We start from the raw sequence: 26,474 nt of genomic DNA, 5'->3' as shown, positions 1-26,474 counted from the left end.
CCACCATCTCGACGGCATGATGCCTGATGGCTCAACCTCACCAGCTGATAACGAAAGGCGTCCATAGCTCTTGCCATCCTCGTTACCACCTCGCGAGTAAACTGTTAAAGAAAAAGATTAGATACAATCAAAATATACATACGGACGGAAATAAGAGATAAACTTACCCAAGTCTGATGTCGGGGGATTGATCTCTCCACTAAGCGCCACTCCTCAAGAGCCGGGGGTATCATCTCCTCGACCGGTCCATAAGACCCCTGATAGGCGATGGACATAGTCGGAGGTACAAACTCCTCAGCCTGCGGAAATAAAATTCCAACAATTAAACATCATTGGGGGCTACCAAAGTAAAAATCAAAAAATACAAGAACATACCTCTGCTTCCTTCGATATCGAAGGTGGTGGAGCCAAACGCGGCAAAAGCCTCTCAGCGTAGTACTGGGTCGGGTAAATGAAAGTCTGCCAATCGACGCTAGCTGGCGACAAATCCATAAAAGTCGTGAGACTCGCCTGGTCCATCATGTACAATGGAGGACAAGTCGGAACAATGAAGAACGCGGACGAGTGCTGAATCGCAACCCTCTCGCCCAAATACACCACAACGTCGTACGTCCCCTGGAAGTAGCGTCGCCGAGCTGTATACTAAACAGCTTGCGTAAGAACGTCCAGTCCGACCCATGGATGGAAAACAAGCCTCAGGATCCTGTAAAGAAAGATAAGCAGAAATAATGATAAGTGATTCTTACCGCTAAAATCGACTCTCGCACGAGTCCGGTAGCAACCATGTAAGGATAGTGGCCTCCCCAACTAGAAGCAATAGGGAGCCCTCGAGGCAAAGACCTAGCTGGAGACAAGGTCGAAAAGTACTCGTAGAACCAAACCTGTAATAATAGAAAAGTCAGCAAAAACTAGCTAGCATAGAATAGTTAATTAGAGGAAAACAAGAGTATACCTCTACGATCCTCCAGAAGCTATAGAGGGTGACCTCCTCATTGTATCTCCGATGGCAACAGGCGAGTCGCAATCCAAGCAGGAAGTCATCATAAGCCAAGCTGACCCAATCAAAAGCCCCGACCTGTCTAAGGTCGCGAAGAGCAGGGAGGTAGTAGAGCAACGCTCGGCTACCCTTGTCAGGGGAGAAACTCCCTAATAGAACAATCAGAATAAAGATGCGCACCCGCTGCTCTAGGGTGGTCGTATCATCTCGGAAGGCCGCCATTAGCAAAGACCGGCGGACGGATCGACCGCTCAGTTGTCCCGCTCTAGTCTCAGCACGAGCTCGGACGACGATATGACCTAACAGCTCTTCCACCTCGGGAGAAGAAAGGGTAAGGTCCCTACCAAGAGGAACAGTAGTCGATCGGAACTCCAATCCAGTGATAACAGAGAAGTCAAGGGGGGTGACAATCATCTCACCCCAAGGAAAATGGAACGTGTTGGTGGTGTCCCAAAAGAACTCCACTAGAGCTCGCACCAGGAAGTGACTCGACTCTAGAGAGTGAAGCGTCTGCGTAGTCTGAAGCAGAGGAGTCAAACCGCATGACTCCCAAAGTGTGCGCAGCTCTACATTGTTGTGAAAGTAGGGTCGTAGAGATGCCCAATGTCGCTGTTGCCCGAGCCATGGCAATGAACGCGAACATCGATGATACCACGCTGAACGCGCTCCGAAATGTGAAAAGTGGGCGTAAAGTAAAGAGTACGTCTATCCCACTTAGGGAACTCCCCAAGACTGGTGGACATACCCTCACCTGCGTCGACAGGCTCGTCCTCTCGGTGAGCCCCACAAGAGCGTGAGCCGGAACCACGATGTCGAGCCATACTAATTATGTCCCAACATAAAGAAAGTAAATTAAAAGGTTCTATAGTATCTAAGGTTGCGTAGCAGCATGATACTATGTTCGTCCAAAAACAAAGTATGTAGTACTAAAACAGAGCATGTTTTTTATTCAAGCAATAACAGCATTTTTTCAACAATTAAACAATTTCTTACAATATTATAGCAAATATTGTGACAAGTTAAGCACAAAGAGCAATCAAAAACATGAAGAACAAGCCACATTTTGCTCACGAACTCAAAATGCCCAACAATGGCAAAACGTTCGTTTCTTCGCCAAATTGAGTCAAACAAGTCTCAAAACACTGCTAAGGTGATATACAAACATAAACAAGCGTCATGATGGCATGTAGCAGCACGCGTCGGCTTCTCTTTGTTCAGCGATACAATTCTTGGGCCCCATAAATAGCTTATGTGGACTTAAATCAACATTTTGGGTTCCTTAGTACGCCAGTTAGCCCCTATAAGCAAATTGACATGATTAGTAGTCGGTTCGATTACAATCGGAATAACTGATCGCCCTGACGACGAACATCTCACTTTACTTAAGCGCCTAAGTATTGGCTCATCATAAGCACCGAGGTATTGGTTCACAAGCAAACGCAAGCACCGAAGTATTGGCTCATCACAAATGCGCAGAGTAACTGGCACAGCAAAATCACATCAAGCATTCAAGCAAAGCATCAACACAGCAAATGTTCAAGCGAAGCATTAGCAAATTAAGGATCATTACAAGCAGCGATCTTCTACAGCGGCGAGGTACTACCGTGGCGAGGTAATGCCACAAAATTGGAGAGAGCTACAAGCAGCGACCTTCGACTATGTCTTGAGGTACATAGGAAATTGTCTACAGCGGCGAAGTACTGTCGTGGCAAGGTGTTGCCACAACAACTGAAGATGGCTACAAGCAGTCACCTTTGACGGTGTTCCCTAGCTTGAGGAAGATTGTCACAGCAAAAATTGAAGATGGCTACAAGCAGTCGCCTTCAACGATGGAGTTCCCTAGCTTATGGAAGATCGTCACTACAAAATGCAGCAACAAAACTGGCTACTCTAGAGACGTGTACTCGACGGTGCAAGATACGCGTTTCTAACTCTTTTATCTGTTTAACTAACGCTAGTTTGCAGGTATCGGCGTAACAAGAATGATTTAGGATCGCAGAACGTTCTGAATCATTCTCCGTCCCTATCGCTACTTTGACTTTTGTTTTCGAAACTCGCGTTTCTCCAAACTCAGTCAAAGTGGGGACTTCTGTAGACACCAAATTGTGTCTCCCCAAAACCAAACCCAGTGATGAGTACTTTTCACATCATTTGATTATCAAACGAGGTGAAATGTGAAAGAGTCTCGTGATGCCTCTATTTTTAATAAAAATACTTCTTTCTGTCTTCGAAAATATTTCTTTTCGTACTTTATTATGAAAATGTCCAATACAATTTAGTTTGGTTCATAACATGGGTCCAATAATAGTGTAGTTGTATGGAGCTCGAAAAGAGTTTTCCAACGATATATTATAAGTCCGATTCCGATGAATAGTGAGGAAGTTATGGCCCAAATATTAAATTAGATATTAAATGAGTTTTATGGGTGACCCAATGATCAAGTGGAAGGTCCATTAATTATCATTCTTAAAGTCATTAGGAATTACTTTAATTTTCTAGAATAATCTAGAAGGTTATTTTAAGTCCTAAAGGGATTAGGATTAATAATTATATTTTTTAGAAAAGATAAAGAATTTTAATTGGAATAAAACAAGTGTTTTAAAGGATTTAATCTAATTTTAAATGATAAAGTATGGACTCTCATTATCCAATTATATTAGAAAAAGGATTATGTACGACTAAAAATTATCCAGCAGCACCATCGCGCTGCGATAGAGCCATCGCGTCGCGATGGTCTTGACGCGCCGCGATGGGTGCAGTTTTATTTCGATTAGAATTCGATCTTCTCTGATTGTTTTCGGTCGTTTTTCTCTATAAATAGAGTCATATGTCCCCGTTTTCAATCATCAACAATCATCTTTCTATTCTCTCTGTCAAAGCTAGAAGCTTATTCTTTCTCCCTCTTTCTAAGCCTTCCCTTTTCAAACACCATTCGCCCATCACGAGACTTAGACACACATAGCCAAGCTCGAAGTTGCCTTCGCCCTAGACGTGAAAGGTTGATAACTTCTTAGGGTTTGGTCCCAAATCTTCTTTCAATTCTTTTATTAGATTTACTGTTTAATATTTTTATTGAAGTTACTAACGTGTGTATTGTTTTGATTAAAGAGATACGAGGCAATAAAGTAAGTAGTTTTATTGCTATATATCTTTAGGAAGCATGCTTATATTATCTTACTTCCTAGTATCATGTTAGGATGTTATTTATTGCTTTCCAATATCATGATTAGGTTGCTTCCTATTTCTTCTATCATGTTAGTGTCATGTTAGGGTTAAGGCTTTAATCTTTATTGTTTAGTGACATGCTAGGATTTGTTATTAATCTTGTTAGTATCATATCTAGGATCGCGCTAATATTATGATCACAGTGGGGCTCAAGTGTGGAATGCTTGAAATTATTCCCTACAATACTACATACAATTATATAAACTATTAGAGCATCTCAATTGTGTTTTTTAAAGACCTGCTTGCAAATATGAAAAAAAAAAAAAAATAAAAGTGTAGTTTAACCATTAGAGCACTATTGAAATACCTGCTCTCTTGAGCAGTACTACTGAATTAAGCTACACTGCTTTGAAATTCTAAGAATTTATAAATTAAATTAAAAACAACATTTTTCTTAAAAAAAAATTAAATTATTATTTTCATCATTATCAACTAACGTATAGCTAGGTAGACTATTTTCTTTTTTATTTTTTTATTACATTGACTATAGTTTACAAGATTATAGGTTGTACACATTCACTCGTACTGTATGTTTCCTTTTCATTGTTTTTTTTTTTTTTTTTTTTTTACAATTTTTAAATTAAAATTTTTTGATTACTTAATATAATAACAAACTTGACTTTGTCAACATAAGATTTTGCCAAAATTTTAGCCAACTTACAATATTTAGTAACCATATTTAGCTTTGAATTATTAGCTAATGCATCTATAAAAATAAGTTTTTAAAACTTAAGAATACAACCAGTATATTGTTTCATAAAAACATAATCTTAAAATACTTTCATATTTATGATTAGTTCCTTGTAAATTTAGATGAATGATACAGATAATCCATTTAGTCAATATTTTGGTTTGGGAAATTCATCAAACAGTGGAAATTTCACCTACGAAAGTTCCTACCCTCAAACACACTACCACCTTAGCTACTATTATCCCAATACTACAATGCCTAATTTGCAAGACACCATGTCAAGCTACTATCTTCAACCTCCATTTTCAAGTGAATCTAATGTGGTTCATGATGCTACAAGAAGAGAAAGTTTAGGGGCCTCTAGCATGCACTAAGAATCATCACTCCAAAGGTCTCAAATGGAATCTGACACTCCTCAAAGTGATAATATACAAGAGGTAAATGCACAAGCTACTAGTAAGTCGATAGATAAGCTTTCATGGACCCAATACATGGAAGAAGATTTATGTAATAATTGGTTAGATTTTACAATTGATTCAATCAAAGGCACCAATCAAAGTAAGACGGATTATTGGAAAAAACTTGTAGAGTATTATTACAAGTGGAGAAAGGAAGGCCCTCCAATAACCATTGAGCAAGCAACAAATCACTGGTATAAAATGAGTTCTGAGGTTAGAAAGTTCAATGGGTGTTATATACATATTAAAAGTGGTCACCCAAGTAGCAATGACGATGACCAAATGATTAGTAATGCCCAAAAACTTTTTACTAGCAAAAGTGAAAACAAGAAAAAAAAAATTTACTTATTTACATTCTTGGAAAATTCTTCGAAATGCCCCGAAGTGGAAGGATTATGTTTCTACACAAAGTAGTTCTACAAAAAGAACAAAGATTTCTATTCCTACAGATAACACTACCTTTTCCTCAAATCCTAATACTAGTGAAATTGATAACGTGGAAATAAGAGATAAACGACCAATGGGATGAAAAGCGGCTAAAGCAATTGCGAGGAATAAAAGTGAAGTAAAAAGAAAAACAACTCATCTTGACGAGAAATGGGGTAATTATCAAGAAATACAATAAAAAAAGACTTTCATTATGCAAAGAACACATTCGACAACAAGATTTCGTAATAATTTGCAAGGACACATCTAATATGGACGAAAAAGCTAGAAAAAAATCATGAGCAAGTTTGTGAAATCATTAAGGCCAAATATGGAATGTGATAATCACAAATCAGATATAAATGATGACTATTAAGTCAAGCATTTTTAAGTTATTTTCTTTTATTAGAGGGGAGTATTTTTGGTGTTTTTATGTTGAACTCAATAAACAAATTATTAAACTTTTCCTTTTATTATGTAATGTTTAATTTATTATTAAAGTTAGGTATTAAGTCTCATAGCATTCTTGATCTCTTTGTTATTTTTCTATCATTAGTGGTGGTGTTGAAAAATTTGGAGAGGTGTACATAAGAAGTCCCAATGCTAATGATGTCCAAGAATTGATTGAAATGCATGAGGAATATCATGGCTTTCTAGGCATGCTTGGAAGTCTGGATTGTATGCATTGAGCATGGAAAAATTGCCCTATTGGATGGAAAGGACAATACACCCGAGATGATTATGAATATCCAACAAGAATGCTTGGAGCTGTGGGCTCAATAAATCTGTGGATTTGGCATGCATATTTCGGTGTTGCAAGATCAAACAACAACCTTAATGTGCTATGTAAATCAAATTTTTTTCAAGAGAAATTGCAAGGACGAGCTTTGATCTGGAGGTTAATTTTTGATAGGAATGGTGTCCTTCGAACAACTGTATTATTCCGATAGAGGGTTCGGAATTATTAAAGAGCTAATTATTCAGTGAGGTCAAGTGATCGGAATGCCTAGGTGGAGGCCGCTTCCGATCAGTAATATTAATGAGTAATTAATATTACAACTTAATCTTGACTGAACCTTTCGGGTCACACCCAAGCAACTAACGATCCGACGCGACGAATTAATCCGAAAGGAATTAATAAGTCACTCGAGTATTGTGAACAAAGATGTCGGATTCCGAGCTTAGAGCGCGGAACCGAATCTTAAAAGTCGAGCTAAAATTTAGGAATTCGCGAGACGGGAAAATGCTTCAAATAACAAGTAAAAACCCTAGCCACGTAAAGGCTAGGGAAGCGTGTCACGTGGCAGCCACTAAGTGGCGGTGTGCCATGTGGCAGAGCGCCAAGGTGGCGGCGTGCCACGTGGCAGCACGCCACGTTGGCAATGCCATGTGGCAACGGACGTAGACCCGGGTGACGGGTCATAGACGCGGACCCAAAAGTGGCAGCCCAACTGAACCTAACTTGGGGCTCAAGGTTGGGTGGCACATGGTTAGCTCACAATGCATGTGAGTTGTCTTGGGGTGCAAGTGAGGACGTGGTCCTCACCTAACCATGTGACACTTGTTACTTTGTTATTCCTTGGTTTATTTAACTAAGGATTGAATTCAACATTCTTTCTATGTGGGATCTTTTTGTGAAAAAGTCCCACATTGAAAGATGAGTGGAATTCACAAGGAAGCACTCCTTATAAATAGTCAAGGCATACCTTGGGATTGTTCACTTGAGTAAGGTGTTAGAAAATACATCTCCATTGAGAAAACCTTTAAACACATATAATTACTCGAGTTTTTGGTCGGGCTTAGCTAACCTCTAAGCATTGGACCTTGTCGGAGTCGAGTTGCGGGTGGATACCGTTGGAGGTTTTGCCCGTGCGAGACTAAAGGCTTTCTCAAGTAAGAGCTCGGGATTCGAGCGAAGCACGCGTCAAAGGTAATTGATCTTTCCTTAATTCTTGTTAATTAAGTTAATTATGTCTTTTGATTATATTAATTGTGAGTGTGATCTTGGCTCGGGTTTTCTTCCGCGACGAGTTGGACTCATCAAAACCCAACAATTTTACCATTAATGGCACTGAGTATGAAACGGGACATTATCTAGTTGATGGTATATATGTCCTAAGTGGGCTCCATTTGTTAAAAAAATTTCACATCCTTGGGACCCGAAGAGGCTTTTGTTTAAAGAAAAGTAAGAGAGTGTAAGGAAAGATGTTGAGAGGGCATTTGGGGTACTCCAATCTCGTTTTGCTATAGTTCGTGGGCCTGCACGTTGTTGGCATAAACGTAATATCCACGATATTATGGATGCGTGTATTATATTACACAATATGATTGTTGAAGACGAGTGTCACACTTATAACAAAAACTTTTCTAACGATGAATTTTCACCAAGTGTTGTTGATGATGTGCATCAAGGACATGAGGAGAATTTCGAGTCATATTTTGAAAGAGATGCAACAATCCGAGATAGACAAATGCATCATCAGCTAAAGGCTGATTTAGTGGAGCATATTTGGTCACATTTTGGTAGCTATAACTTGAATTGGTCTTAGTTAAGTTTGATTTGATTTGATTTATTTTATTTTAATTTTAAATAAGGAATGTTGTTTTGTTAATTAGTTTTATTTAGTGTATTGTCAAATGTTGATTACAAAATATGCTAATAAATTTAGGGAAAAAAATTATCAATACTCTTGATGAAAATATTTAATACTTCATATAAGCTCAAATAATCAAATCGCAAGCATGCCATCTCATAGTACGAGTACAATACAACTTATATGAAATTATATTATTTGAGTAAATTTTAATATTGATAGTGGACACAACTTATGAAATTATATTATTGGAATTTTTTTTTGGTAAAAGTAAGTAAATCAGCATTGAAATTTTCAGTTCATATAGTGTAGTAAATAAAGTATTACATGCAAGCTACAAAATTTTATAGCCAATCATTGGAATACTTTATAGCTTGAAATATTGATGTGGCAAAACAAGTTATAACTTCTTGTAGCTTACCATTAAATTACTTTGTAGCTTAAAAATGTTGTAGCTTTAAAAGTTGACGTGGCAAAGCAAGCTACAATTATCATTGGAAATGCTATTAGATGCTACTCCCTCCGTTTTTAAATATTTGCTTCACTTTCCATTAGCGACCGTTTTTAAATACTTGCTCTATTTCCTTATTTGGAAAGTTTTTACAATATTTAATTCATTTCTCTCAACTAATGGAACCTAATTTAGATTTTCTCTTTCAATTTACCTTCCACTAACCCTACTACCTCCACATTTTATTACTTTTCTCCAATTTTTCCTAAAATTCTGCACATGAAAAAATAGAATTAGTATTTAAAACGGAGGGAATATTTGCAAGTAAAAGTAGTAACTCGAGAAACGCCCGGGCTAACCATTGGTTTTTTTTTCTAACACACGGTTTAGGGTTTTAGCATATTCGGTGCAAGCAAGAACTCCAGTAATCTGATCTCTTCATTTGCAATTCAATCAATAATTCCCCTACTATCCGTCCATGTTTCGTTGCAGAGTTCTATGGCGGAGAAATCTCACTCTCAGCCGCAAAAATCCCACTTCTGCAGCACCATTTTATGTGCATAACCCCATTTCAGGCGACATTGTGGAAAATGAGCATAATAGGTTGTTCAGTTCGATTGTTAGCAGGCTCAAAACCCCCGAATTTGTTCGAAGTTACTGCTCTGGGAAGCCGAATTCGGGTGAATGGACTGAGGAAATAGAGTATTTAGATGAGAAGGGAGGTGTTCTTTACACCGGTAAAGGCGTTCGTTCTGTCGAACCGGGTGTTGATGATCATGTAATGTCAGGTGGGGTTAAGAAACCATTTCTGAATGCTTCTGCAGTTGCAAAACTTGTGGAGATGGTGAGGAGGTGGAAATGGGGGCCTGAGATGGAAACCCAATTGGACAAACTTCAATTTGTTCCCAATATGACGCAGGTAATTCAAGCTATGAAGATAATCAATGATGGCGAAATGGCGGCTAGCTTGTTCCAATGGGCAAAGAGGCAACAATGGTATGTTCCAAATGATGAATGTTACTTGTTGTTGTTGGATGAATTGAATAAAAGTAGAGATTATGATAAAATACAATCATTGTTTGATGAGATGATTCGCGATTATGTTGATAATGGTAATTCTTCTTTTAGTGCTTATAATCGTGTAATTCAGTATTTAGCTAAAGCTGAAAAATTAGAGGTGTCATATTGTTGTTTTAAGAAGATTCAGGAAGCTGGTTGTAAGGTTGAGACACAAACTTATAATCATTTGATAACCTCATTTTTGAACAAGGGTTTGCCTTATAAGGCGGTTGAAGTGTATGAGGGTATGGAAGCAAGTGGATGTTCATTAGATAGTTCAACATATGAGTTAATGATACCTAGCTTGGCACGATCTGGTCGTCTAGATGCTGCTATTAAGCTTTTTCAAGAGATGAAGGAGAGGAAATTTCGTCCTAGTTTTTCTATATTTGCATCATTTGTTGATTTGATGGGGAAGGCAGGGAGGCTGGATATGTCAATGAAGCTGTATATGGAAATGCAGGGCTTTGGATATAGGCCATCAGCCACTATGTTTGTTTCACTAATAGAGTCTTATGTCAAGGCTGGAAAATTAGAAGCAGCTCTTCGGATTTGGGATGAAATGAAAAAAGCTGGTTTCAGGCCAAATTACGGACTTTATACGATGGTTGTTGAATCTCATGCAAAATCAGGAAAGCTTGAGACCGCAATGTCTGTTTTCCAGGACATGGAGAGAGCAGGGTTCCTGCCTACGCCCTCTACCTACTCTTGCCTATTAGAAATGCATGCTGCCTCTGGACAAGTGGATCCTGCCATGAAGCTCTATAACTCAATGACAAATGCAGGTTTAAGACCGACACTCAGTACTTACACTGCACTTTTGACCCTTGTAGCCAGTAAGAAGCTGGTGGATGTGGCTGCTAAAATTTTGCTTGAAATGAAAGCCATGGGTTATCCTGCAGATGTTAGTGCCAGTGATGTTCTTATGGTCTATATTAAAGATGGTTCTGTAGATCTTGCATTAAGATGGCTTCGGTTCATGAGTTCATCTGGGATAAGGACTAATAATTTTATCATCCGACAGCTTTTTGAGTCCTGCATGAAAAATGGTTTATATGATTCTGCCAAACCTCTTCTTGAAACATACGTGAACTCAGCTGCAAAAGTTGATCTGATACTTTACACATCAATTCTAGCTCATCTTGTCAGATGTCAGGATGAGCAGAGTGAGAAACATTTAATGTCCATTCTTAGTGCTACAAAGCATAAGGCACACGCCTTCATGTGCGGTCTTTTCACTGGCCCAGAACAAAGGAAACAACCAGTTTTACTCTTTGTTCGGGATTTTTTCCAAGGAATTGATTATGAACTAGAAGAAGGGGCAGCTAAGTACTTTGTTAATGTACTCCTCAATTATCTTGTTCTAATGGGACAGATAAATCGTGCACGTTGTGTTTGGAAGGTCTCCTATGAGAATAAGCTTTTCCCAAAGGCAATTGTCTTTGATCAGCATATTGCTTGGTCCCTTGATGTCAGAAATTTATCGGTTGGAGCAGCACTCATTGCTGTCGTGCACACCCTTCATAGGTTTAGAAAACGCATGCTTTACTATGGTGTTGTACCCCGAAGGATCAAACTTGTTACTGGGCCAACTCTGAAGATTGTGGTTGCCCAGATGTTGAGCTCAGTTGACTCTCCGTTTGAGGTTAGTAAAGTTGTTTTGAGAGCTCCAGGTGATTCTGTCCTGGAATGGTTTAAGAAACCTATAGTTCAAAAGTTCTTATTAAATGAGATTCCATCCCGAGCTGACATTCTGATGCACAAGTTGAATATATTATTCCCCAGTTCTGCACCTGAAATGCGATCTTTATCACCACCTAAACCTCTTCTTGGTGGGAAGACGTCTTGAATAGTATGTACCTATTTATCAATGAAATGTTGTGCTGTTTAATTTGTTCTTTAATTTAGGCATTTAAAAAAACAAGGTTAGTTTATAGACATAGAAGTAGAAGTTTTTGGTTCTCCTGTATTGATGGTACTCATATATGTTAATTGGGAGGATGTCATTCTCCTGTTCCATGTAAATCCTATTACCTTGTGGTTACTTTTGTTTGTCAATCTACATTTTTTTCACACAAGGTTTTTTTTTATTTTTTTATTTTTTTATTTTTTTTATTTTTTTTTCTCTCTTCTTTTTTATGCTTCTAAGAATAGAGTTTTAAAAGATTGTTACTATTTAACCGTCATCTATTAACAATTCAACGTTTTTATTTATCACATTTTTATTTATTTATTTTTTCCTAAAAAAAAAGAGGAATTAATGTGGGTGATCTGCTATTGATTATTAACTTGTTCTATTTCATCGAGTACAAATCACCACACCGTTAAAAAAGGTAAATTCTTCATCCCATTCTTCCACTGTTTTAATTCGGTGCTCAATTAAGTGTTGGTTTTGGTCGTTGAGGTAGTATCACACAAATTACAACCTCACAAAAGTTGAAACAAAGAATTTTCAGGTTTTCTAGAGTTCAGGGAAATCCTTGCTGTGGGTGCTGCAACGTGACCAGATGTCGAGCTTACTGTGACAGTATGGTCATCGAGCTTACCTTGACATTATATTCATGTTGTGATGAGTCTTGTAACTGTCTAATCAACATTGTCGTGGTCACTACCACGACTTAATTTTGCCATTGTTGGCATTCTAGCATGTGATCTCATTGCCTCAATTGATGCAAAATCTTGTGTTCAGCATTTTCTGCAGATTTAACGTGTCAAGTTGGTCATGTTGTGACAGTCAAATTGGCCACAATACTGTGGTCAGTTTTTGCCACCGTTGGCATTATAGCATGTGCATCTTATTGTCTCAATTGATGCAAAAATCTTTGTTGTTCAGCATTTCCTGCATATTGTGTTTGTTCTAATAAATTTTGCTTATTGCTACATAATCTCTCTGATTGTATAATCTTGCACCTTCTCTTTTATAAGATACTGTTTCTTGTATTAGGAGCCACATACTTTTTGGCTTAATTTTGACTCTATATTAAATTTACTATATATTCATGAATACTATCATAATATGTTGTTATGGAAGTACTTTATATTGTGATTGTGTTGCTACAACTTTTATCATCATACTTTTAGCTGTATGGTCAAAATTCATTCTTGACAGTAAGGTTCTTAAAATAAGAAGCTATTTTTGTTTTGTTCTTCTGATCGTTTTTGCTTTCTCAAGCCATGTTATGGAAGCATGATGTAAAAATGGTCTGATCACATTGTTTGGGGGGAAATAGTCACGTTTAATCCTGTTCTTAGTGTTCAAGAAAAGTAATTATCTATGTGGTACACATCATACCTTTCATGCATGGTTAGTTAATCTTATTACTTTTTTTTTGCTGTTGTCCCATTTATCTCCGACTGTTCTGTTGTTTCAAGCTGATTCTGCTGTGCTATTGATGGGCAATTTGTAAGTGATCATAACTTCTGGCAGCTAAACAGTTTATGATGAGGCGAAAAGACTTGAAAGAAAAGCAAGATGGTAATTCTGAACTTTTTCTTTCCTTTTCTTATGAAATTTCTTATTCGGAATAGAGTATATAATGATTTATGTATGTGCTCATTATGGTATTATGGTTCGGACATGTCACGTCAACTTTCTTCATTATGTTGGGTCTTCTCTAAATTCTGCTGGAAATGTTGAATCATCAAAAATAAAAAAATCATACACTTTGTTCTGCTCTTCTGTTATTTTGACTGATAAAAACTGCAGCAACATGTTTATGGTTAATTATATAGAAGTGAAATAAGCAAATATTCAAGGATCCACACACCATACGAAGGCTATGAGCATTAGGACTTCTTTTTTCCTTTTTTGGTACAAGCAATTTCGTGCCTATAAACAAGCTGATGAATTCTGTTTTGTTTCCAATTATTGCTATATGGCCTTGCCAAATAAGCCCAATTAGAACTTGAAGCTAAAAAATAGCTGAGTTTATGGGTGCTTATGTAGATTCATATATATCTTATGTTGTGGAAACTAAACAAAATAAATAATCATGAGGGTATTCAAGATAGGGTGATAGTGACTATTTTTTTGTTCAAAATAAGATGCCTGAGATGAGAATTTTTTGGTTTGAAATTTAGATAAAGGCAGCATTAAAGATACAATTGGAAAGGTCTAGATGTTGAGAATATGAAGATACTAGGGAAGGGGAACATTGGATGGAGTTTGGCTTAGCTAAATTTATTAATTTGCCTTTTATGTCTTCTTACACGTTTGCGGCTGACAGTCCTGCGGATCATTGTTGCTCATTTTAGTCGTGTTTTGCTCCTTTCATATATGTTGTACTGATTTATTATTATGTGTTTCTCATGCCACTCTACTAGCATTTGGCTTCATATTATAATTTACATCAATCAGACATCTTTAAGATTACATTAACTACTAGTACATTTTCTCTATAACCAGCTATTTCATCTTTTATGCATCATATTATCATTTTAAGTAATTCTGTTTGGGGTTTATGAATACTCTATCTCGTATTCAATCTATTCATAATATTATTACTAATGTTATTGATTGTTTAATGTCCAATTTTCAAAGACATTCCCATTGTCGAAGTTTTGCAAAATTAATTTGAGTAATACTCCGTATGATTTAATGGCGAAAAGGGTTCAATGGAGATGGGGTGTCAGGTGTGTATTGACAGAGCAATCATAGACTTGAACCGGCAATTTTTTGCTGTGCATGCCAGTAACGACAATTTTTTTGTCAGCCTCTCCTGTGATTGATTTCAGGTAACATACTCTATACCTTTGCGGGCCTAAAGCTCTATTTTTCAACCTTCTTAAATGAATGTGCTCCTTACAAGCCCAGGTGATACGCATCTGATGCATTGTACAAAGATTTACCATGCTATCTTTTTAAACTTCCTGTGCTTATGGTGAAAAGGTGAGAAACAAGTATAGATTGTCCTTATGGTTGCATTGTTGCAATCCGGCAAAGGTTTTGTTTTTTATTTGTTTGTGTTTTATTTTATTTATTTATTATTTGTAATCCGAGGTTTTTTCTGTTTCTCCCTCGATAAAAGTGAAATGTGAGTGTATTACAAAGTCTCCTGGCAATTGGTTACTTGTTAGGGATGTATAAATCGTACAAGGTATCATGTTATGAGAATAGTCCTTTTTTTTTCATTTTAAAATTATGTTTAGTTCCCGGATAGGAGGAATTGAAGACGAACCTGAAACTAGAGACGAAAAACACCAATCGTAAAAGATTTAATTGCGACTAGAATCGGGTTTCTTTTTCCCATGTTTGTTCAAAACACATATACAATTTTCAAGGCATAATAGATACATTGTTTTTTTTTTTTTTTTGCCCTATTAGTTTCTTAGGTCCTTGCAAAACAGATAGCCCTTGTTAGTCTGCCTACATTGCTGTTGTATATCAGATTAATCATTACATGATTGCTACAGGTGGCAGCAGGTCCAAGACACATTTTTCACCCGCCTGTTTCTCACATCCTTTGTTTTTTTCTTCTTATGTCTCTATTACTTCTTTTCTTTAAGGAAAAACTTTATCTTTATCTAGCTAGTACTAGTTTTTTGGAAATTGACAAGGTTCAGCTGTTATTAAATCAATTCTGTGAGTATTTATAGCAGTTGATTGAGAAAATCTAGATGAGTATCAGGAAACGGGTGCATTGCAACATCAAATGATGTATGGCCTTTTATAGTAAGTTTATTGATACCAAATACTGTTATACTATTTGCGAAGGAAAGCTCAATAGAATTCTAGACATGTACATGTTATCTGCCACAGGGTGCTTTCTAATACTATAAGGATGCCATGGCCGAAAGGTCTTATTGATTAAGCGGATGACATCAAACCTTCCTTTTTTTTTTCCCTCTTGGCCATCTTTACCAAGAGTTAGTCCTATTTTCTTGTGGGGAAGATCCTGCTGACAAGTGACAATGATAGATGCTGGTGTAGTATTGTAATTTTGTTCTTCTTTAAATTGACAAGGCTGTGCTGCAGCACTATTTAATTTATAAGGACGGATGAGGATGGCATTTTTTTCCTGCCTTCACTTTTGAGGAAAACTCATGATCAGGGAAAGATGTAGTAAGAGTTGTATAAGCTGTTGAAGTTGAGAGATGAGACTAACTTTGTGTGAGGAAATGGTCTTTGTGGAGCTTCAGATGCCCACCAATCATGCATACACAGAATGTATACGTAGTAAATAATATTAGAGAGCATGACTACAGGACTGATGGACTGATGAAAAGAGAATAAGCTGCTTCTTTTGTTGAGGGAGGTGAAAAACATGGCCGGCAAGTATAGCAGATGGAGTGATATGGTTGTCAAGGGAGCATGAATTTTGCTTTTGGGAATCTGCTACTGAAATGCAGGGAGAATCAGTTTGGGGTAATTGTTTGGTGAAGAAGGAAGAACTTGATGCAGAATGCGCCGCTGCTCACAAATCATTTGCAAAGAAGACAGAACATTGACATGTTCTTTAAGTAATATGAATAATTTAAATGTTGAAAGGTGAGGAAGCATGATGTGTATGCTTAGCTATAGCTCAACATCATGTTGATAGTGGATATTGGGGCTTGTCATACAGTACACCAATGGGATTGAGAAATAAGAAAGAATCTGTGTTTGCTTTACTGAAGCAATAGTTTTAACACCAGGAAGAGGCTACACACATAAGAATCAAGTCCTTTAAGAAAAAAGTGATTTGCCAAAATGAGGCTTAGTTTATGGATGAGAATGAATTTAGATGTGTAGAATTCTTCACAAACCCCTTACAGCGCTATTGGAATTCCTGTAACGAAGACTTGGTAGGGATTGCAAATCTAAGTTGTCTTGCATTGTTTAGGAAAATGCTTGTACATGCTTGTCTGGATGTTAAAAAGATGGGATATCCTCTAGAATTCATCAATACCGCTCTATTCGTCTGAAAATTTTGTAAGGATGTAAGTTGTGCATTGCTTCTGCAAATGCTTATCCATGCTAATCTGCGTATTTAAAGGAAATGGAAATCATAATATATGGAAGGATTAGGCCTGTTATGCTCAGCTGGTTTGTGAAGCTGTCAACTGCTGAGTTGCAGACAGAATTAAGGCAATTAACAATATAAGCTCTTGGCAAGCAAAGTCACACAAACCCTAAACCTTTGGCTTCATGTAGTAGAAATTATGCATGAATTTTTACTTCCATCAGTTTTACAGGTCTTATATGAGCTTATACTATGTAATAAGGTGCCATTGTGGTAGATGCTGCTTGATGCCGAGTATTTGGAGGGCATTAAGAGATATTTCTTCCATCTGTTTCTAGATGATAATTCTGATGATCAAAATGCTTGGTCAGTTTCACAGGGCAATAGCTTGGCAATTTTTCATTTGAGTCTGAAGCTTCAGCTATTCTTTACTCACCTTTTTTCAAACTCTTTTAAATGATGGTTTTGTTATGTCCGTTTCTTTATATCGTACGATTCCTTAAGACGATTCATGTTAGCTTATCCCGAATCATTTTGGGACTAAGGTTTTATTGTTGTTGTTGGTAGAAAGGAACGCTAATTAGATGAAAACAGAGTTTGTTACAAGAGTTGCCCTGCTAGCATTCGAGTCTAGCAAATTACTGTCATCCAGAAGAGAGTGAATTCCAAGTTTCACAGACAAAACGATATCATTCCAGACAAGGGGCAGGGTTTTGAAATATCATTACAGAGTTTCAAGCTTCAGCTATTCAACTATTGGAAGCATGACTCCTTCATTTGTGTGTTTGAACCTGTACTATATGGTAAGATCCGAAGGAGAATCTTGAACAGATGAGATAGGCACTGAACAACTGTTTTATAACAATGATCATAACCATGGAAGAAATTAATTAGTTGAGGTTATGGTGAATTTCTTACAAATGCCTTTACCGGTTTGATGCACGTTGAGGTGGTACAGCTCAGTAATAGTTTCTGAACCAGCTCTTTTTTCATAGTCTAGATGACTTGGCTTCCCTGAGGGTGGCTAATAAAATGTATGCTCTACCATTCGATTTTGTGGGGCTATGGAACAAGCTAAGCCTTGCATTAAGGTGCTGATTTATTACTTCAAGTACCTGTTTTTAAATAAGTTTTGTGGGGCGTATCTTTAGGATTTGTGATTTTTTTTTTTTTTTTTTTTTTTTTTTTTTTTTTCTTGTATGTGCTTTGGCTCCAAGGCTTTCTTTTCCTTTGCGCTGTAGGATTACGATACTTAGGATGTAGCTTCTTGCTCTTAATGATTATTGTTAAGATGTTATCAGTCTGTAACTACCCATGATTATTTCCTTTGTTTTAATTTGAGAAATGATCGATATAATTCTGATATTGTGTGCTTCTTATTTGACTCGTATCCCTCATAACCTGATTCTAAGTGAATAGGATTGAAGTTGTTCTTATATTTCCGTTATACATGTAGATGGAGTTGGCTGAAATTAATCTAAGAAAATTTGTTTATATTGTTTTAATCACCACTTGATGTATAGGATTTCGTAGCTTTGAAATATGAACTTCTATTTAGACTTTCTTTCACATTGCAAGTACAGTTGAAGTGGTTTTGTACATTTTAAACCTGCAAATTTCTTGTTTAAACAGTGTCTTTAAATGCCTTACTGGTATAATTTAAGCTGTTAGTATTCTCTGTCTTGTAAGGATTGATTGCCAGAAACTGATTTTATAGTGAATGTTTCGGCTCTCTTGGTAATTCATAACAATTCAGCTTATTTATACGCCTTCCACCAAGAGCAATGAACTATTCGTTGGGGATTTGAGGGCACAACCAAAGCTTACAGTATGTCGGTAACCTTTTAATCTCACGATGATTCTTAATTATCTTTCATAAATGATATGAATGTTTAACGTACAATAAAATCTTTGAAATTCTGTCCAACTTTAAAAATTCTGATGTTTTCTATTTGATTTCTATTATTTGTCATCTTAGAAACTTAGAAGAGCTTTGTGGAAGTAGAAGGGTTGAGTTAACCACTTAACCGCGTTTTTCCTCGTTCACTGTCTATAGAATTCATCTTTGGAAAAGATTCAGGAATTTCTGTATACAATACAACTTTGTCACAAATAGAAAGGTTGTAGTCAAAGCATACTAATTGAACGGTGGAAGACGACTGAAGAAAACAATATAAGTGGGTTCTTCAGACTCTGAAGCCAGTTGAACCAGTATTTCAAAGGTGAGAATCTCATCTCATACATTTATTTATTTTAATTAAGGGTTCTTAAAGCTTTGAGCTGTTTGATTCTGAAAAGAATACCATATAAAATTATCAATTAAAGTAGTAAAGTACCTACAAAGCTAGAAAGGGTAAAAATAATGGTGGTGCTATTACAAGGAAAATTAACCATCTTATATGCCTGTGACTTTTGCGGTGTATTTCTTTTTAAAATTGACTGTTCTTTTGGAAGGGGCAACAACCCTATCATCTCTTAAGGAGGTAGGTTATAGTTAATTTACTTAATTTCATAGGTTAATTTTTGTCACATTGCTTGACATGAGCCACAATGATTGAGAGTAGTACTGGGATGGGTGACCTCCTAGAAAGTCCTCATGTTAGTTCATGTAGTCGACTCAACTTATGGGATTAAGGCGATCAAATAGAAGATGAAGAAGAAAAGTTAATTTTTGTGTCAGATACTAAGATTCATGTTACTGCCGAGTAATTTGCTTCAAATCTAAATTAAAAAAACAAATAATTAAGAGATTAAAGAGTACTAGCCATTTTTTAGTATGGCAGTGGGCTGTGCCTCATGTAGTGTTAACAGGCATGGAACAACCACCATGTTGGGTTGTGCTAGTTCGTACGTTGAATTTTTTTCGTAGTATTCTTGCTACAGACTACTGTGGCCAATGTTAAAAGAAAAACCATGGCAAGCACAAGCCACGCCCATCACGCTCAATGCTGACTTGGGTAAATACGTGTTAGACCATGCCATACCTGCCTCTGCCCTTCCTAGCTTATTACCAAGATTGCCAACTTATGAGCGATAGAAAACATGCCCAAGGATCCTGAGTTAAATGCTCCTTCCATCCCTTTTTATTTGCTACGTGGAAATTTACTTTATTATATTGTGGATTGTGTAAAGTTGACGAGCGAAAATAATAATAGCACCAACAATTTTGTTTATGAGAGTAAAGTAGTGATGTATAACGTTTAAACTTTAAAGGGACCATTCAAAAAGGAATGTGGAGCAAATAAAAGGAACCTAAGAAACTGAGAGAGAATAAAGTTTTGGCTGATGTCTACTTTTAGTCAATCAAGATCACATTATTCAAATTTGATCAACTAGAATCTTTTTACACTTGACTTTTAAAGCAAAGCTTACCGTAGTGAAATTCTTCAAAAAAGAAAGTCTTGGTATAAGCTGGTAGTAGAATTTGTTCAAGGTTTACAGAAGTCGCAAACTCGCATCATTGTCTCATTGATGCAACGGCAATGTGCATAAGCTGTTAACTAAATCTATCCAATTTTTTGGGTATAAACTTTTGTTCGGAATAAAAAAACTCATTTAATTGATATAATGCCCACTTACTTTGGGGTCGATGGTGTAATTTATAGTTACAACCTTTTTTTTTTTTTTTTTTTTTTTTTTTTTTTTTCCTAATTGCATTATTAAATGTTTTATGCTTGTCAATCCAAAACATTTGGATATTTAATAATTTGATTTTAGTAAATATTTTAAATTTTGATAATTGTAATGTATAATTGAAGACAAATCTATTTAATTCCACACGACCATATTTTCATACGTAAAAACACAAAAGAGAAGAACGAATTATGAATAGTGAAAAAATTCTAATGATGCGATTAAAATAATCGAGGAATTAATTTAATCATTTTAAACGCTACCCTCGAAGGTAAGAGATTACCACCCTCAAAGTGTACGTAGTGGGGGATATAATGTCTAACCTTACAGTTATAAGGTAAAATGCTTACCATTAGATCAAGCTTAACTTATTGTAGTTAGATACACAATTGTTTCTTTTGATATCTACTTTGGAAAAATTGACAAGAATAATACGATATTTGGTCGCAGTCTTTCAAATATAAAACGACCATTTGATTATTCCAAATAAAACGACCATTCACGAATATCTGCTCAAAATTGAACGTGACCTGTTGCAAACTAGGTTAACAAGCTAATCATTACACGTGTTGTATTGTGATCGGTATTTTATTTTAATTTTTACAATTTTCTTAATTGATTCTAATTAAAATAATACACCCCTCCCATCAGCCCACTCTCTCCACAACAGCTCACCCCACACCACCAAAACCTCATCCACCTAAACTCCTCACCCTATCCTCACTTAAACCCCCATTGACCCTAATTTCTAAACCTCCTGCCAGACAGCCCCTTGAAACCATCAATTGTGGTTGGTGCATTGTTGGCATAGGAAGGGGGTTGATGGGGTGGCGGAACGGAAAAGAGGGGCCGATTGGGTTGCCGAACGGGAAGGAGGAGGGGGCTGACAGGGTGGCCGAATGGGTATGGAAATGGAAATGGGACTTTTTTAAAAAAGTTTTTTTGAATCAAAAATCAATTTTTTTTATTTTTTTTATTTTACAAAAGATAAAATTAAAATAGGAAATCCTAACCAATGACAATGTGACACATGTTTGGTTATTAAACACGGTACCTATGATTATACATTGAGTAGATGTTTGTCAAAAGTCAATTTAAAATAATCGAAATGCAGTTTTAATATTTGAAATACCGATCATTATTTCTGACAATTTTTCTATTTATTTTTTACTAATCCTTTCATTCATCACAAATATGTACAATTGAGAAGTTGATTATACGCGTGAATTGGATATTTTTTGACTCAAAAAGTTGTCAAATTGGAAGGAATAATAATCATTTGCAAGTTTGAACATCTTTCTAAATATTGGAAGGTTTAGAAAGTTTGACAGAAACATTAAAAACGGCCTATGAATATTTGGCAAAATTTGTCCACTTACCCCCTACAAAGCTAGTACGTATTTACTTTTCTTTAGGGGTTTCTTCTTGGGAAGAAGGGCAATTAGCATTTCGATTGCACATTGAGTTGCTAGATAATATCAGGAAAGCAAAAGTAAAATAACCATTAAACGAACATGAGCAAAGCGTATGACAAAATTTGGTGGGATTTCCAAACCAATGACAACAACAATAATGAATTGCGTTTTTACCTTATATTACTTAATTGCTTATACTTCCTCCATTGTTTTTTACTTGACTCGTTTTGACTTTTACACTATTCATCATTCATTCTTTGATCATCTTTTGTGAAGTATATATAAGTAAAAACATATCCACGTGGGATTTGTTAGATTTGTTTCAATAAGTAACATATAATTTCTATTGTTTTTACTTATGAGGAATAAAAGTTTTACATTAACAAACGTGATAAATGAAATATGTCAATTGAAAAATAACAAAAGGAAGTAACTAATGAGTTCTTTGCTCCTTAGAGCATCATCACTCGTGGCATAATTTTATACCACGATGTAAAAACTCATCAAAAACATGCAATTTTTTACTACATTGGTGGTATAAAACTATATTATTTGATGGTATATATCATCCCATGGTAAACAATTGCTTTGGTCCCCGTGAAACATGAACCAATCAGGTCACGCCATGTGGCCTGGTTATCATGTATTTTTTTCTTTTTTTTTTTCAATTCCATTTTAAGAAAAAATTATAAAGTAAAAGATTATGTAAAAATTACCATTGTTCATAATTTTTCAAGACCTACACATAGACACCCATATTGATATGGTTTTATATATTTTTTCGAATTCACTTTTTATTACATAAATTGCTTATTTTATTTAATTAACTTTACAAATATTAATTAGTTATTTCCAATAATAAAATGAAATATAATTATAATAAAATTAAGTGTATTATTAATACAAATAGGAAAGAGAGAGTGTGGTGGTAAACTTTTTTTATACCATGAGTGGGATGATTTTTGGAGAAAGTATAATGTATTGTGGTATACATGATGTGGAGGAGTGAGAAAGTGGTAGAGAGAGAGGGATGGTATAAATTTTTATACCATGAGTGATGATAGTCTTAGGAGCATAAATGTTGTGCGTTCTCATTTATGTAACATTGTAACATTATGAATTAAACCAATTTCTTACTAAGAAAATTAAAAAATAAAATAAAATAAAAATGTTACTATATCATGCCCATTTAGCCAAAACAGACATACAACCAGCCCCTAAAAGTAATGAAATATGTGAGCCTAATTGAATCCTAGTATTTGCCTGCATCCTTGGATTCATGAAGTCTGCAGCAAGTAGATCAACAAGTGCCATATATATTAGTATCCCTGCTGCAGCCGCCTCGAATATCCCCTGTATAATTAGTGATCGAGGGCTACTTTCGTCGTATACACCGGCGATTGCAATGCCAATGCCAATACCAATTGGTGTCGTAAGTGAGAAAAACAGTGCCATTGTCGCCATAGCTCGTGACTTGAACTTCGCCTGTAAAAAAATGATGATTTCATCGATTTATGAGTGCTATAATTTTTTAAAAAATCATATAATGAATCAAATATTAGGCAAATTAAAAATTGACAACAGAAAAATAGAAACACTTTTTTCTCGTTTCCAGTTTTTTGTTTTTAAAAAAACAGATAACTGCAAACAAAAACCGATACCAAACAAGCAAGAATAAATTGTGTTTTAGTTGTTTACCTGAGTGATGCAGCCACCAAGTCCCATGCCTTCGAAAAATTGATGGAAACTTAATGCAACCATTAAAGGTTTAATGGTATCAAGCCTTTGAGATGTTCCCAGTGTTATGCCTATTATTACTGAATGGACCACAATTCCCAGCTCTAATACCTGAATAAAAACCATCCAAATAATAGTTAATTTGCTAGATATAGATATTATTGATAAAATCTTAGGTATAAAAGAAGGGTGTGTGTTCATGTTTGTTAGCAACTTTATAGTACTACTTTTATGATTGAATTCAAAATTTAAGAGTTTTATATTAATTTGAACTTTGAAAGTTGAAACTTGTTAGGTGTGATATATAAATTAGTAAGTAGTAACCATTAAGTTGGCACCTAATAATGCTAAAGAATATAGGAGTAAAGAAGAATATGACATCCTTTGTTTCAACTTTTTGACCCTTTAAAGTTTGTTTAAGATACTAAGATTTGTAGTCCACTCACTCGTGTTTCAAACATTTTACTAATATAAATAAAAATTAAATATATTTTCTCTTATATTCGTACTGTAAATATTTTGGGTTGAAATATGATTTTATCTGATTTTGAAAAGAAACAAAATTGACTGAGATACTTAGATTTGTAGTCTAGTCACTTGTGTTTCAAATATTTTACTAATATAAATAAAAATTGAATACATTTTCTTTTATACCTGTAATAAAGTACGGTAGACATCTTGGTTTAAAATGTGTTTTCATCTAATTTTGAAAAGAAATAAAATTGATTGAGATAGATAGATACATATGTAAATACGCGATAAAAATAACTATCGTACCTGAGCAGTAACACGATGCCTAATAAGTTCAAGCTTACTCAATTGTTCCCCTAATTCATCACTACCTTCACCAACATGACCATGAGAATGACCATGAGTAGCATGAGTATGAACATGCACGTGACCAGCATGTGCATCATTACTCTCTTTATGCACCACTTTACTATTAATAGAAACTTCCTTATTACCTTCTTTCCCACCAAAGTGAACCCTTCTATAATGCCCTGTTGCCAACGAATCCACCATTAGGCTCCCAATCGAAGCCACCATCGCGATGAACGCGGCAAAGGGGAACTTCTGCCAAGGAGTTTCCCCTATACAAGGAGACGTCAACCCCTCGAAAGCTTCCGGGAGTATGTGGATGAATCCGGTAGCGAGGATTACTCCTGCGGCAAAGGCCTTGATCATGAAGAATATATCGTTTTCAGGCCGTAAAACGGATATCCGTTTGCCTAGTAGAGGAATCCCTACCCCGAATGCTCCGGCTCCAAGGATTGCTCCTATGGCACCTAACTTAAACTTGAGGGTTACGGACTTGCCGTTGCGGGGTAAGTTATCAGCTTCACAACTACACTCAGCTACTACCATTGCAGGCAGGAGTAGCATAATAGTAAGCACATAGTAAAAAATTGTTTTTGCCATGTTTTTCATTTTTTTTTTTTTTTTTTTTTTTTTTTTTGGGAACTTATGATTTGAGATATATATTATGAAAGAAGGTTGGTTTTTATAGGAGTTTGAATGGTAGGGTTATGGAAGAAAAGGAATGACATTCACATTCATATAACAATATTGGATGGTTCATGAGAGAACTAAGAAAGGAAGTTAAAATAAAAGAAATTATGTTAGATGGAAAAAGGGGAGATCAAAAAGGTACTATGGATAAAAGAGTATCTTGAAAATGTCGACATTATTTGGTGATTATTATAGGGATGTCAAATTTTGTTATTTTTTGATCCATGGCTTTGTTTGCTACTTCGTTTGAGCAATTTGTTATATAGGTCTCTCTTTCCATATGATACTTCCTTTTCCTTTATTTTTTTTATTTTTTATGCATCACTTGAGTTTACACGTATGTTGAGACATAATTTTAACAGGCAATATTTTAAAATACATATTAGCAAAAATTAAATAGATATATATTATATAAGTAGACATTGTAACAAATTCAACAACATATTACATTATTATATTTATTAATTGCATATTAGTTACAAAATTAAGTCAAAGATAACATATGAATAGTCCAAAATATTAAGTGATGCATTTTTAAAAAATAGAAGATATACTTCTTTCATTGAATATAGGCAGAGTAAAGTAACAAATATAACAACAATAAAAAAAAAATGTAATTAAAAGAAGTATGCCATATAGAGTGAGATGACTTTAAGGGTCGTTTGAATGGATCATTTGGACTGGATTGTAATGGAGTTAGAACCTATTCTATCTATTTTTTGTTTGGTTAAACTTTTTAGTAATGGGATTTTATACCTAAGGTGTTTTAACTTTACCCCATACCCCTAGAATCCCACACCCACCTCCCCTCTAAGATTCACACAATTCACTTTATTAATGAAGTATAAAATCCATCCTAACAATAAAATCAAACAATCATAGACTAGTTTAGGTTGAAGAATCCATCTCTCTAGTATGAGATTCTATACCAAATTACTAATCCATTTCAATTTGATAAACCAAACCTTAGACTACTCTCTCGCTTCCTCATTATAATTTTATCAAAATAAATTCATCATCGATCCATTTTCTCTTTATAATAGTACACTCCCTTTGTTCCTAACACAATCTCGTTTTTCTGTCATTTCTAAATAATTGACACATTACTAAAAATGGCAATGACCCAAAACTCCTTCGAAAGAAAGGGTCTTTCTCTCTAGCGACTAGGGTTTTGCTACTGTTCATTTGGTCGGCTTCTCTGTGCTTTGCTGGTGGTGTCTGGTAGCTATGGCAGATGATATCATCGAGAGGTATGCTAACCTTAATCTGGAAGATGAAGACAGTGGTGTAGTGGACTTAGAAGTCGTCGATTCTTCTAATATGACAGATACATTCCAT

General features: G+C 35.7%; 2 protein-coding genes across 2 annotated transcripts; one reads left to right on the top strand and one right to left on the bottom strand.

Moving 5' to 3' along the window:
* Positions 1 to 9,232: 9,232 nt before the first annotated feature.
* LOC145590746 (pentatricopeptide repeat-containing protein At1g79490, mitochondrial-like) lies at positions 9,233 to 11,945 on the top strand. The gene has a single exon (XM_081647147.1). It carries the CDS (start codon positions 9,321 to 9,323, stop codon positions 11,748 to 11,750), a length of 2,430 nt encoding a protein of 809 aa, XP_081503273.1. The 5' UTR covers positions 9,233 to 9,320; the 3' UTR covers positions 11,751 to 11,945.
* An 11,098-nt stretch (positions 11,946 to 23,043) lies between these two features.
* Positions 23,044 to 25,204, bottom strand: LOC145590743 (zinc transporter 1-like). Its single transcript, XM_081647146.1, has 3 exons — positions 24,405 to 25,204; positions 23,589 to 23,738; positions 23,044 to 23,375 (listed from the first exon to the last, which is right to left on the bottom strand). Exons 1-3 carry the CDS (start codon positions 25,053 to 25,055, stop codon positions 23,070 to 23,072), a joined length of 1,107 nt encoding a protein of 368 aa, XP_081503272.1. The 5' UTR covers positions 25,056 to 25,204; the 3' UTR covers positions 23,044 to 23,069.
* Positions 25,205 to 26,474: the final 1,270 nt, after the last annotated feature.

Source organism: Chenopodium album, chromosome 18 (genome assembly GCF_948465745.1).
Source record: "Chenopodium album chromosome 18, dcCheAlbu1.1, whole genome shotgun sequence".
Lineage (NCBI taxonomy): Eukaryota > Viridiplantae > Streptophyta > Magnoliopsida > Caryophyllales > Amaranthaceae > Chenopodium > Chenopodium album.
This window is presented reverse-complemented; position numbering and strand designations above follow the sequence as displayed.

Excerpts from the sequence above, each read along its gene's own strand:
- LOC145590746 (XM_081647147.1), top strand. The coding sequence starts at position 9,321 with ATGTTTCGTTGCAGAGTTCTATGGCGGAGAAATCTCACTCTCAGCCGC.
- LOC145590743 (XM_081647146.1), bottom strand. The coding sequence starts at position 25,055 with ATGAAAAACATGGCAAAAACAATTTTTTACTATGTGCTTACTATTATG. Across the intron at positions 23,739-24,404 it reads GGCATCGTGTTACTGCTCAG|GTATTAGAGCTGGGAATTGT; the intron begins GTACGATAGTTA and ends GTTTTTATTCAG. Across the intron at positions 23,376-23,588 it reads TTGGTGGCTGCATCACTCAG|GCGAAGTTCAAGTCACGAGC; the intron begins GTAAACAACTAA and ends ATTTTTTTACAG.